Here is a 14,056-nt window from a genome sequence, read left to right as displayed (position 1 = left end):
AGACCTGGAATAGTCCCTTATAAACAGCCGTTCCCAAACACAGTGGCGCCTAGACAGCCACCCCGAGGAAGGAGGTGCATCTGACGCTGGCTGGAGGGGGCGAGGGAAGGAGGCGAGGCCCAGTCCGCCCCATGCCTGGGCTTGACATCCCCGACTAAGGACTAAGACGGAGCCAAGAGAAGCGCAGAAGGACCGAGGACCAGGCAAGGGGCCGGGAGCAGTTGAGAAGGCGGCCTCCCGCCGCCTGGAGGCGCCAGCCCCTCCCATCCGCTCTACCCGCGCCACGTCTCTATGGCGGTCCCAACGACCGTCCGGGTCTCGGAGCGGGATGAGCGCGGGCGCCGACGGCGGCGGCGGCGGCGCTGGGACCGAGGCGCGGTCCCGAGCGGCCAGTCCAGGAGCGGATGACTTCGTACCGTCGGCGTTGGGGACCCGAGAGCAGTGAGTGTGGCTTAGGGCAGGGGAGGGTGAGCGGAGCTGTCCGGACTGGACCCCGGGAGGGAACGGAGGGATGGGGCCCCGAGGGCCCCAGAAGATGGGAAGAGTCTTGGGGGCGTGACGGGAGGAAGCCTAAAGGGCCGTCTTGGGCGAGGGTAAGGGGGATTGAAGCGATAAAATCCCGAGGGGCACCCCGGGGGCGGTTAAGAGGCATTTCAAGAGGTTAACGTCTAAGGGGCTCGTGGGGTGCAGGACGGGTTTTGAGGCTCTTGGGGAGGCCTTTTGGGGGTTTTGAACCTAAGGGGCGGGCTTGGGGAAAGGGAGAGGGGGCGGGACCAACGAATAGGGCTGGTAGGCGAGGGTAAGAGGCCGGGGGGGGGGGGGGGGGGGGGGGGGGGGGGGGGGGGGGGGGGGGGGGGCGGAGGCGGAGGGAACTGCCGGGCCCCGGAGCTGACAAGGTTAAGACGACGAGGGAAGGGCTATGGGAGCAGGAAGGGGTGGGAGTGGAGGATGACCTGAGGAGGGAGCGAGGAGATAGTGGGGCATCTTGGGGTGGGAGAAAGTGATGTGACCTAAAACAGACGCTCAGTAATTATTTTATGAATTATTAGATGGAGGAATGAATGACTGTGGGGAAAGGTAAGGATGAGCGGTAACTTGGAGGGGTGAGAGGAGCAGGGATTCTAGAGAGGTGAAGTAGGAAGGGAAGGCAAGTGATGGGGGAGGGGAAACTGTACTTAATAGGAGGAAGAGTAAATCTTAAACTGAAAGCTTAACCTTTAAGCAGAACTTATCTTTGGTGAGTTCCATTGTGAGGCGCTACTGTATTGGTAGAAAATCCTTGTGTCTGCACACTTTAGACTGAAAAGTGCTGTAATTGCACTATGCCTGTGCAGTCAAGTTTTGGACTGGTGTTTGGGACTTAGGGATCCTTGGACAAATACTTCAAGTATTTTTTAAGCTAAAAGATATAGCATTTTTTATGTTAGGTATTGTTCTGAGTGATTTATACGTGTCGACTTATTCTGTCTTTCATTCTTTTAACACCAGGTTGTAAAGAGATTATGTGCACTTATTGATAACTAATAGTGTTTTAAATTTCTGTCATGAATATCTCTGTAGTGTATTAGAAACATACATTTAATTCATGATACAGTTTAATTCAAGAATCTTGCTTTGCATTTCATTATTCGTATAGTTGGGATGCTGTCTATGAGAGAGAACTGCAAACTTTCCAAGAATGTGGAGATACAGGAGAAATATGGTGAGTTAGAAAAAATAGTGGAATTATCCAGAAGATTGTGTGTGTGTGTGTGTGTGTGTGTGTATGTATGTATCTTTTAAGTGCTTATCCCAAAGAAAGATAGTCTAAAAATCTTGGAAACCTTGGACTGGTTCTGGCGTTAGTGGGTAGATTTAAATAATCTCTCTCTTTTCTCTCTTTTAATGGCCCAGATTTAAATTTGATCAGAGTCTTAGGAAATTACTTTCATCCTACAATTGTCCTTTTTCAATAAGCAATAAAATTTTGAGCCACCAACATGTACAAGTGTTAATGCTGATATAGAGAAACATTAATAAGTAACATACCAAACTTATCTATTCTATTCTGTTCTTGGGGGTGTTTTCTCCTAAATAATAAAGATGAAGCTTAAGCTGTCACAGATATCACTTCTTACTTCCAAAAAAGATTTAATTGAGCATATTGAATAAGCTGATAAAATGGAATATAGTTGTAACTTTTGTTCTATATCCCTCTGTTATTTAATTAACTGATTCTCTGTTTCTAATAGGTTTGGAGAAGAGAGTATGAACCGACTAATAAGGTGGATGCAAAAACACAAGATTCCTTTGGATGCTTCACTACTTGATATTGGAACTGGAAATGGTGTTTTCCTGGTTAAACTTGTTGGTACTTTTAGTATTCATGTGTTAGAGCGAAATTTTAAAATGAAAATTTAAAAAAATTGTGCAATTTAGGATACTAACTATCTAAATCTAAAGTAGTAAAGCAGTCATACCACTTCCTTTGAGAAGTCACATAGTACAAAAGAGAAGCTGCATGGACTTTGAGAAAACACTAAATGAGAAGCCAGGGGATCCGAGTCCTAGTTTTGACTCCTGGCTATATCCTTGTTCTTGAGCAAGCCACTTCTTTTCAGTTCTTTCCTAGAAATTTTTTTTTTCCTTTTTCTCCGGAAAGCCCCTCAGGTACATAGTTGTGTATTTTTAGTTGTGGGTCCTTCTAGTTGTGGCATGTGGGATGCTGCCTCAGCGTGGCCTGATGAGCGGTGCCATGTCTGCGCCCAGGATTCGAACCAGTGAAACCCTGGGCCACTGAAGCAGAGCGCGTGAACTTAACCACTCGGCCACAGGGGCCAGCCCCCTCTTTCCTAGAAATTTTGACTAGATGATCTCTGTTGGTTTCTTCTGGCTCAAAACTCCAGAAATCTTTTTGTATAAAAGGAAGATTACTTTTTGCACTTTCAGTAGGACATATATACCTTATCTTAGGTGAGCATATGGTTTGGAAAGAACATTTTGTTCATGAAACTGAGTTTTGGAACAGGTTCTGCTACTAGCTAAACCATCACTGTTACGGGCGTGTAGCGTGTTCATTGCTGTGCCATGTGCTATGGAGGAAGTATATGGCTTAGGCTTCATCCTAGATAGTTTTATGGTCTTAATTTGTAAGGATACATGCATAAGTGAAATTTATTTATTGACTGTCGTATGCCAAGCCTTGTCCTAGGCACTGGCAACATGAAAATTTAGACCTTGTGCTTGACTTGTTCACAGTATAATAGAAGATGGACTGACATATAGGTGAACAGTTAATGCCATAGTGTGATGTGTGCAACAATAGATATACTGAGTACAAAAAGGAGTGATTAACAGTGGAAGAGAGATAGGGAGGATCTTGGGGGAGCTAATGTCCAAGTTGGGTGGAAAGTCCAGGGGAAGGGTGTGGTGAGTGTGGGTGGAGTGTAAAGAGGGGTAGAATTTCAAGCACTAAAAGTAATATCTAAAGGCATGAAGATTTGAAGCAGCATAGCATGTACTGGGCCTGTAAATAATTTTGTAAATTAGAATATAGAGTACATGTGTGGGATGGACCGAGATGAGGATTAAATTAAAGATAGGAGCCATATCATATTATGCCTTGTCTAAGATCTTAGCTTTTACTTTTAGGCTATGAGGAGCCATTAAAATGTTTTAAGCAGTGGAATATGATTCAAAAACTTGTAATGAACTTTTTTTAAACATTGAGGTATAGCATATGTACATTAAAGTGCACAAATCAAAAGAGTATGGCTCAATAAATTACCACAAAGTGAACACACCTATGTAACTATCACCTTGATCAAGGAGTATTACAGACTCTAGAAACTGCCCTTGAACTCACTACCAGTGCTCTTTAAATTACTCCCTCCTTCCTCTCTAAAGCTACCCACTATGTGCTGACCACAAGGAGTTTTAATTTCATAGAGTAATTTGCCTCTTTTTGAATATGTAAATAGAAGTCTTCAGTATGTGTTCTTTGTGGTGTCTTTCAGCATTCTGTGAGATTCACTCAGGTTATTCCGTGTAGCAGTGGTTCATTTATTTTCATTGCTGTGTAAGATTCCTTTGATTATACCAGTTTTATCTATTCATTTGTAGATTGTTTACCTGTAGATTCTTTTGGATTTTATTTTTTTAAGATTGGCCCTGAAGTAACATCTATTGCCAATCTTTTTTTTTTTCTCCCCAAAGCCCCCAGGTACGTAGTTGTACATTCTAGTTGTAGGTCTTTTCTAGTTGTGGCCTGTGGAACGCCACCTCAGCATGGCCTGACAGGCAGTGCTAGGTTTGTGCCCAGAGTCTGAACTGGCAAAACCCTGGGCCGCTGAAGCGGAGTGTGCAAACTTACCCACTCGGTCACAGGGCCGGGCCCACCTTTTGGATTTTAATAGTTTTCTTGCAGGGGCCAATGATTTATCTTTTGAGACTAATAGTTTAACTATTAGTTAAACTATTCTAAAAGAATAGATTTTAGATTTTCTACATAAATTATGCACACTGAAAAATGATAGTTTTATTTCTTCCTTTCTTTTTTTGTGAGGAAGATTGTCATTGAGCTAACATCTGTGCCAATCTTCCTCTGTTTTATGTGGGATGCTGCCACAGTGTGGCTTGATGAGCGGTGCTAGGTCTGCACCTGGGGTCAGAACCTGTGGACCCTGGGCCGTGAAGTGGAGCACATGAACTTAACCACTATGCCACTGGGCTGGGCCCTTTCTTCCTTTCTAATCCTAATAACTTTTCCCCCCTTATTATGCTGTCTAGGACCTCCAGTAGAATGTTGAAAAGAAGTGATGACAGAAGGCATCCTTGTCTTTTTTCCCCTTTTCAAAGAATACTTTCAATGTTTCACTGTTAGGTATGGTGTTAGCTTATAAATTTGTCTTGTAGATAACTCCATTATCAGATTCAGAAAGCTTTCTCTATTCTTTCTTTGTGAAGTGTCTGTATTTCTCGTGAATCTTGTTATCAAATGTTTTTCCTGTGTTTGTTGAAATAACAAAAGGAATTTTCTCCTTTAGTTTATTCATGTTGGTGAATTACATTGATCATTTTCAAATGTTGAGTGTTCCTGGAATAAACCAAATTTATGTGTATTACTGGATTCAGTTTGTTAATATTTTGTTTAGGATTTTTGCAACTTTGTCCATGAGAGGGATTGTCCTGTAATTTTCCTTTTTTGTAGTGTCCTTGTCAAGTTTTGGATCAGGTTGTGCTGGCATCATTAAATTGAGGATCTGTTTTTTTTTTTAAATTAATTAATTGATTGATTAATTTTTTGAGGAAGATTAGCCCTGAGCTAACATTGGCACCAATCCTCCTCCTTTTGCTGAGGAAGACTGGCCCTGAGCTAACATCCATGCCCATCTTCCTCTACTTTATCTGTGGGACGGCTGCCACAGCATGGCTTGCCAAGTGGATCTGTTTTTTGAAAGAGTTCATTGACATTGTTGTTTTTTCCTTCCTTAAATGTTTGGTAGAATTCACTGGTGAAGCCACCTGGATAGGGAGTTGGTTATGGGAACTTTTTTCTTTTTTAATATGGACTTATTAAATGAAGTATAATATACATGTAGAAAAGTGAGCAGGTCCTAAGTGTACAGCTTTTACAAAATGAACACCTTTGTGTAACTCGCCACCCTCATCAAGAAATACAATATTGTTAGCACCATGGAAGAAGTCCCCTTGTGCCCCATCTCACTCATTCCCTTCTAGTGGTAACCGCTATTTTGATTTCTATCAACATATGGTAGGCTGTTTTTATTAGCTGTGCTGGTTTCTCACTGTGGTTTTAGTTAGCATTTCCCTAATGACTAATGATGTGAGCACCTTTTCATGTGCTTATTTGCAATCTGGATATCTTCTTTGCTGAAAAGTGTGTGTTCAGATCTTTTGCCTGTTTTTAAATTGGCTTATTTATTAAGATTTGATGATTCTTTATGTATTCTGGATGTAAGTTCTTTGTCAGGTATGTGATTTGCAAATGTTTTCTTCCATTCTTTGGCTTGTTTTTTCCTTAACGGTAGCTTCTGAAGAGCAGGCGTTCTTGATTTTGAGGCAGTGGAATTTACTAATTTTTTTCTCATGGATTATGGTTTTGTTGTCATATTAAAGAACTCTTTGCCTAACTCAAAGTCACATAGCTCTATGTTTTCTTCTAAAAGTTTTACATTTTGATCTATGATTTGTTTTAAGTTCATTTTTGTGAAGGTTTGAGATTTCTTTTTGCATATGAATGTTGAAATGTTCCATCCATCATTTGTTGGAAAGATTATCCTTTCTCCACTACATTGAGTTTTGCCTGTTTTTAACTCCATATAAATGATATCATTGGGCCTGCACTTTATTTTGATCTGGCTTCTTTTGCTGAATATGGATTTGTGAGGTTTATCCATGTTCATTCATATTTTGTAGCACTAGATTGCTTCGTGTCATTCTGGTATACTGTTTTGCTATATGAAAATACCACAGTTTATTTATTTAGTCATTTATTCATTCTCCCATTGATGGACATTTGGGGTATTCTAGTACTGGGTTATGAATACTTCCAAACAGTTTTCCAAAATGGTTGTACTAGTTTGCACTCCTAATTGCAGTATGTGAGAATTCCAGTTGTTCCACATCCTTGCCAACACCTGGTCTTGGCAGCTTATGCAATTTCAGTGATTCTAGTAGGTGTTGAGTGGTATGTTGTGGTTTTATTCTCATTTCCCTGATGACTAAAGATGTTGAACATGTTTTCATTTGCTTTTTGGCTATTTGGTTGTTCTTTTTTGTGAAATGCCTGTTGATTTTTTGTCCATTTTAAAATTGGATTGCCTGTCATTTTCTTATTGGTTTGTAGGAGTTCTTTATATTTCTCACGTATATTCAATACAAAGGTACGTGACCTTTGTATTGCAGATAACTTCATCTAGTCCATGGCTTGCCTTTTCACTTTTATAGTAGTATCTTTTGATAAACAGAAGTTCTTTAATTTTACTAAAGTTTAATATATCATAAAAAAATGATTAATGCTTTTGAATACTATATAGTAAATCTTTGCCTACCCAGAGTCATAAAGATATTTTACTCTGTGTTCTTCTAGAAGCTTTATTTCCTTTTTGCATTAGGTCCCGAATAGTTGTTGTATATGTCATGAGGTAGAGATTGAGGTTTATGTTTTTCTCTATGAATATCCAGGTAACCCAGCACCATTTGTTGAAATGTCCATTCTTTTCCCCACAGTACCTCTGTCATAAGTCAAAAATCAAGTGATGGTGTAGTGGCATCTGTGTCATAATTCAAGTAATTCTGTATGTTTGGGTTTGTTTCTGGGTCCTCTGTTCTATTCCGTTGGGTATGTTTATTTATCCTTATGTCATGCCACGTTGTCCTAATTACTGCAGCTTTCTAAGTCTTCATATTTGGTTAATGGAAGTTTTCCAACTTTGGTCTCTTTTCCACTGTCGTTTTGGCTGTTGTTAGTTAGCTCTTTGCATATTTATTTAAATTTTAGGTTTATCTTATCACTTTTCAGAAAAAAAAAACACCCTGGGATTTTGGTTAGGATTGCACTGAATTTATAGATCAGTTTGGGGAGGATTTACATCTTTATGCTATTGACTTTCTGAATTCATGAATGTCATGTATTCCTACATTTATTTAGTTCCTTATTTTCTCGCAGTAATATTTTGTAGTTTTCTCTGTAGAGATCTTGCATATCTTTTCTTAGATTGATTCCTAGATGTTTGGGTTTTTTTGTTGTTGTTATTGTTATGCTTTTAAAATTTCATTTTCTAGTAGTTTATTTCTAGTTTATAGAAGTTCATCAGATTTTTATATTGATCTTTTATCCAGTAATTTGCACATTAATTCTAATAGTTTATTTATAAATTCTTTTGGACTTTCAATATATACAGTAATATCATGTAAATAATAATTTTATTTCTTCTGTCCAGTCTTAACATCTTGTTTATCAAAATGTACACTCTCTAGTACAATGTTCAATAGAAATCATGAAGGCAGATAACCTGTTACAAAAGGAAATCTAATATTCCACCATTAAATATGATGTTAGCTGTAGGTTTTTATAGATAGTCTATCAGATTGAAGATGTTCCTTCATAGACCTAGTTTAAGAGTTTTTAATCATGAATGGGTTTGAATTTGATCACTTGCTTTCTTTGATATCTATTGAGATGATCAGATGATTTTTCTTCTTGATTCTATTAATGTTGAATTGGTTGATTTTGGGGGGGTCCTCAGTTTTCTTTAATTGACGTTTTTGTTCAGATAATTTTAGTCATTGATTGTTGAATGTTGAAATAAACTTTCATTCCTAAAGTCAGGCAAGTTTGATTGTGGTATGTTATCCTTTTCATGTATTGTTGGATTTCATTGGGTAGCATTTTTCTTAGGATTTGTATAGCTTGTGAGAGATAAGCCAATAATTTTCCTTACTTGCAATTTTCATGTAAGGTTTTTGTATGAAGGTTCTGTTGGTATCATAAAAAGACATGGAATGTGGCTCTCTTTTTATTTTTTGGGAGAATTTGAGTAAAATTGGCTTTGTTTCTTCCTTAATTGGAAGAATTCATGATGACGTCTTCTGGATGTGGAGTCTTTTGGTAGAGTTTGAGTCAGTTTTGTCTTTTTTGAGAAATTTGTCCATTTATCTATATTTTTAAATTTTATTGACATGAAGTTCTTCAAAATTTCCCATTAAACTTAAAAAAATTAACATGTAAAATTGACTCTTGCATACAGTTCTATGAATTTTAACACGTGTAGAGATTCATGTAATCACCATCACAGTCAGGAGGCAGAATAGTTCCATCTGGAAAACTCTCTCATGCCATCCTATGTAGCCATATCCTTTCCCCTAGGTAGCCACTGATCTGTTCTCTGTCACTAGTTTTGTGTTTTGAGAATGTCTTATAAAATAGAATCAAGCAGTATATAATCTTTTGCTCAGCATAATACTTTTGAAGTTCATCCACATTTTTGCATCTATCAATAGTAATTTCTTTTTATTGCTGAGAAGCATTCTGTCCTATGGATATATCAGTTTGTTTATCCATTTACTTGTCGAAAGACATTTGGGTTGTTGCCAATTTTTCGCAGTTAGGAATAAAGCTGCTTTAAACATTTGTGTGTGGGTTTTTGTGTGAACATGTTTAATTTCTCTAGCGTAAATATATGTTAAACATTATTAGAAACTTCCAAGCCATTTTTCTGAGTGGTTGTACCATTTTGCACTCGCATTTTACATACATGAACAATGTATGGTAGTTCCACTTGGTCTGTATTGTTGCTGGCATTTGGAATTGTCACTATTTTTCTATTTTAGCCATTCTCATATCTATGTAGTGGCATCCAAACATGGTTTTAGTTTCTTTTTACCTAATGGCTAATGATGTTGAACATGTTTTCATGTTCTTATTTGCTACCTGTATATCTTCTTTGGTAAAATTTCTGTTTAAGTCTTTTACTCATTTTTGGATTGAATTGTTTGTTTTTTTACTGTTGACTTTTGAGGGTTCTTTATATATTCTGGATACAAGTCTTTTCTCTGATATGTGATTGCAGATGTTTTCTCCCAGTCTGTAGCTTGTCTTTTCATCCTCTTAACAGATGAACAGTAAAAGTTTAGAGCAAAAGTTTATAATTTTGGTGAAGTACAATTTACTGAGTTTTTCTTTTATGTGTTGTGGTTTTGGTGTCATGTCTAATAACTCTTCACCTAATCCCCTTTCTCATTTTTCCCCCTAAAAGTTGTATAGTTTTATTATTTACATTTGGATTTATAATCCCTTTAGAATTAATTTTTGTTTTAATTATCCTTTCAATTTGAATTGAAATTAACTCCTTTAATTCTTTTGAATTAATTTTTTAAGATGTGAGGTGTAGGTTGAGATTCTTTTTTTTGCGTATAGATGCCCGTTTGTTCCTATACCATTTGTTGAAAAGACTATCCTTTCTTCATTCAATTGCCTTTTCAGCTTTGTCTGAAATCAGTTGGTCACATTTGTGTGGATTTATTTCTGGGCTCTCTATTCTGTTTTACTGATATCCCTTTGGCAACGCCATGCTGTCTTGGTTAATGTAGTTTTTAGTAAATCTTGAAGTTGACTTGTATGAGTCTTCCAACTTTCTTCTTTTTCAAATGTTGTTTTGGCTGTTCTAGGTCCTTTACCTTTCAAAATAAATGTTAGAATCAATTTGTATCTACAAAAGAATCTATGCTGAACATTTTATTGGAATTGAGCTAAATCTATAATTTGAGGAGAACTGACATCTTGACTATCTTGAGTCTTCCAATCTATGAACATATTGTCTCTTCATTTATTTAGGTCTTCCTTGATTTCTTTTATTAGCATTTTTTAGTTTTCAGCATATAGATTTGTACATATTTTTTAGACTTATACCTACTATTTCTTTTGGGGGTGGGTTTTTTTTTTTTTTTATTAAATGATTCAAATTTGTTTTAAAGATTTTATTTTTTTTCCTTTTTATCCCCAAAGCCCCCCGGTACATAGTTGTATATTCTTTGTTGTGAGTCCTTCTAGTTATGGCATGTGGGACGCTGCCTCAGCGTGGTTTGACGAGCAGTGCCACGTCCCCGCCCAGGATTCGAACCAACAAAACACTGGGCCGCCTGCAGCGGAGGTGCGAACTTAACCACTCGGCCACGAGGCCAGCCCCTGAGGGTGGGTATTTCAAATGATATTGCTTTTTGAGATTCAGTTTTCAATTGTTTCTTGCTAGAAATATGGTTGATTTTTGTGTATTGCACTTATATCCTGTAATCTTGCATTTTATTAGTTCTAGGAGTTTTTTGGTGGATTTCCTGGGGATTTTCTATGTAGACAATCATGTCATTTTTGGATAGGGGCAGTTCTCTTTCTTCCTTTCCAGTTTGTATGCCTTTTCTTTCTTTTTCTTGCCTAATTGTACCTGCTAGGTCTTCCGATAAGAATGTTGACTAGGAGTGGTGATAGGACGTTTCTGCCTTGCTCCCATCTTAGGGGGAAAGTCTTCAGTTTTTCACCATTTAGTATCATGTTAGCTGTAGGATTTTTTTAGATGCCGTTTATCAGATTGAAGAAGTTCCCTTCTATTTCTAGAATGGATGTTGAATTTTGTAAAAAAAAATTGAATATAATCATGAGGTTTTTCTTCTTTAGACTGCTAATATGGTGGGTTATGTTGATTGATTTTCAGGTATTGAATGAGCATTGTGTTCCTGGAATAAACCCATTTGGTCATAGTGTATAATTCTGTTTGTATATTGCCGGATTCAATTTGTTGGTATTTTGTTGGGAACTTTTACATCTATGTTCTTGAGGGATATTTGTCTGCATTCTTCCTTTCTTTTACTGTCTTTATTTGGTTTTAGCCTCAGGGCCTTGCTAGCCTTGTAAAATGAGTTGGGAACCATTCTCTCATTTATAGTTTTTGAAGATACTGTGTTATTTCTTCTTGAATGTTTGATAGGATTCACAATGAAGCCATTTAACCTGGAGATTTCTTTTCTGAAGGTTTTTTTTTGAGGAAGATTAGCCCTGAGCTAATATCTGCTGCCAATCCTCCTCTTTTTGCTGAGGAAGACTGGCCCTGAGCTAACATCCGTGCCCATCTTCCTCTGCTTTATATGTGGGATGCCTACCACAGCATGGCTTGCCACACAGTGCCATGTCTGCACCCAGGATCTGAACCAGCGAACCCTGGGCTGCCGAAGTGGAACGTGCGAACTTAACTGCTGCGCCACCGGGCTGGCCCCTGAAGGTTTTAAGTATTAATTAAATTTTTTAAATTGGCACAGTCTTATTTAGTTTATTTCATTTAAGTGAGTTTGCATGGTTTTTGGTTTTTGAGGAATTCGTCCATTTTGAATTTGTGTGCACAGAGTTCTGCACAGTATTCTCTTGTTATCCATTTAGTGTCTATGAGGTCTGTGGTGATAATTCCCTTTTCATTCCTAATATTGGTAACTTGCATCTTTTTTTTTCTTTGACAGTGATGCTAGAAATGTATTTTTTGTATCCTAGCTAAAAACCAGCTTTTGTTTTCATTGAGTTCTGCTCTTATTTTCATTATTTTTTCATTCTTCTTGCTTTTAATTTATTTTTGTTCTTTTTTTCCAGCTTCTTAAGGTAGAAGCTTAGATAATTGATTTGAGACTTTTCTTCTTTTCAATGTAAACATTTAATGATATAAAAGCTATGAATATTCCTGTAAGCTCTGCTGCACCCCACAACTTTTGATATGTTGTATTTTCATTTTCATTCAGTACAAAATATTCTTGAATTTTCCTCTTTGATCCATGGATTATTTAGAATTCTGTTGTTTAATTTCCAAATGTTGGGGATTTTTCTCTTATCTTTCTGTTAACTGACTTTTAGTCTAATTTGATTATGGTCAGAGAACATACTTTGTATGATTTCAATTCTTTTAAATTTGTTAAAGTTTGTTTTATGACCCAGAATATAGTCCATCTTGGTGAATGTTTCATGTGCACTTAAAAACAATTTTATTCTACTATTATTGGGTGGAGTGTTCTATAAATGTTAACTAGGTCCATTTGTTTGATGGTGTTATTCTGTTCTGTATCTTTGCTGATCTTCTGTCTGTTCTATAAATTATGGAGATAGTATTGTTGAAGTGTTTGACTATAATTGTGGATTTATCTGTTTTTCCCTTCATTTCTTTCAGTTTTTGCTATATGTACTTTGAAGCTCTGTTGTTAGGAGCATACACATTTAGGATTGTGTGTGTGTGTGTGTGTAAAAGGTCAATGAATTGACCTTTTTATTGTTGTATAATGTTCCTCTTTAACATTGGTAGTTTTATTTGCTTTGAATTTGACTTCTATGCTAATAATAAAGCCAATTCATCTTTTTTTTAAAATTGAGATATAATTCACATACCATAAAATTTATCCTTTTAAAGTGGTTTTTAATATATTCACGAATTTCTACCACCATCACTACTATCTTAATTCCAGAAGGTTTTTGTCACCCCAAGAAGAAACCCTGTACCCATTATTGTTCTTTCTCCATTCCTTTCTCCCTTCAGCTCCTGGCAACCGCTAATCTGTTTGCCATGTCTATGAATTTGTCTGTTCTGGACATTTCATATAAATGGAATCATCAATCTGTAACCTTCTGTGTCTGGGTTCTTTCACTTAATGTTGTCAAAGTTCATTCATGTTGTAGCATGTATCAATATTTCATTCCTTTTTTTGGCCAAATAATATTCTATTGTATGGATATACCACATTTTGTTTATCCATTCATCAATTGATGAACATTTAGGTTGTTTCTACTTTTTGGCTATTATAAAAAATGCTGCTATGAAAATTCGTGCACAATTTTGTGTAGATATATATTTTCATTTCTCTTGGGTATGTGCAGAGGATCATATTGTTACTCTATGTTTAACCTTTTGAGAAATTACTAGACTGTTTCTCATAGTGGTGAAACTATTATACATTTCCACTGGCACTGTATGTGAGTTTCAATTTCTACATATTCTCACCAGCGCTTTTTATTGTCTGACTTTCTGATTGTAGCCATCCTAGTGGGTGTGAAATTCAATTTTTTTATTAGTTTTTGCATGGTATATCTTTTTCTATGCTTGTACTTTTCTTTACTTTGCCTATATCATTAAATTTGAAGTGAGTCTCTTGTAGCCAGTATATAGTTGGGTCATGTTTTTTATCCATTCTAACAATCTCTATCCTTTAGTTGGTGTGTTTAGAACAGTTACATTTAATGTAATTATTGTTATGTTTGGATGTAGGTCTCCCATTTTATGATTTATTTTCTCTTTGTTACCTCTATTTTTCGTTTTTTCCTTTCTTCTTTCCCACTTCTTTTAGTTTATTTGAACATTTTTTAGAATTCCGTTTTAATGAGATGTATCTGTTTGTATATGTGTCTTTGTATGGCTTTTTTATTGGTTGCTGTTTGGATTAGAATATACATACTTTTCACAGTCTACTTAAAATCAGTGTTTTCTGTTTCAAGTGGCCTGTGGAAAACCTTAACCACATGTACATTTTTTATCTT

At 37.0% G+C, this 14,056-nt stretch overlaps 1 protein-coding gene across 1 annotated transcript in view; it reads left to right on the top strand.

The window, feature by feature from the left end:
* Positions 1–303: 303 nt before the first annotated feature.
* The window catches only part of EEF1AKMT2 (EEF1A lysine methyltransferase 2), a 30,506-nt gene continuing 16,753 nt past the window's right edge, over positions 304–14,056 (top strand). The window contains exons 1-3 of the mRNA XM_046653478.1: positions 304–441; positions 1,637–1,702; positions 2,232–2,346. Of these exons, the coding sequence (XP_046509434.1) occupies positions 329–441; positions 1,637–1,702; positions 2,232–2,346 (294 nt within the window). The 5' untranslated portion in view covers positions 304–328. The remainder of the gene's footprint in view (positions 442–1,636; positions 1,703–2,231; positions 2,347–14,056) is intronic.

The sequence above is a fragment of the Equus quagga genome, chromosome 2, assembly GCF_021613505.1.
Source record: "Equus quagga isolate Etosha38 chromosome 2, UCLA_HA_Equagga_1.0, whole genome shotgun sequence".
NCBI classification, from domain to species: Eukaryota; Metazoa; Chordata; class Mammalia; order Perissodactyla; family Equidae; genus Equus; species Equus quagga.
Note: the sequence above shows the minus strand (reverse complement) of the source record. Positions and strands in the feature narration are given on the sequence as shown.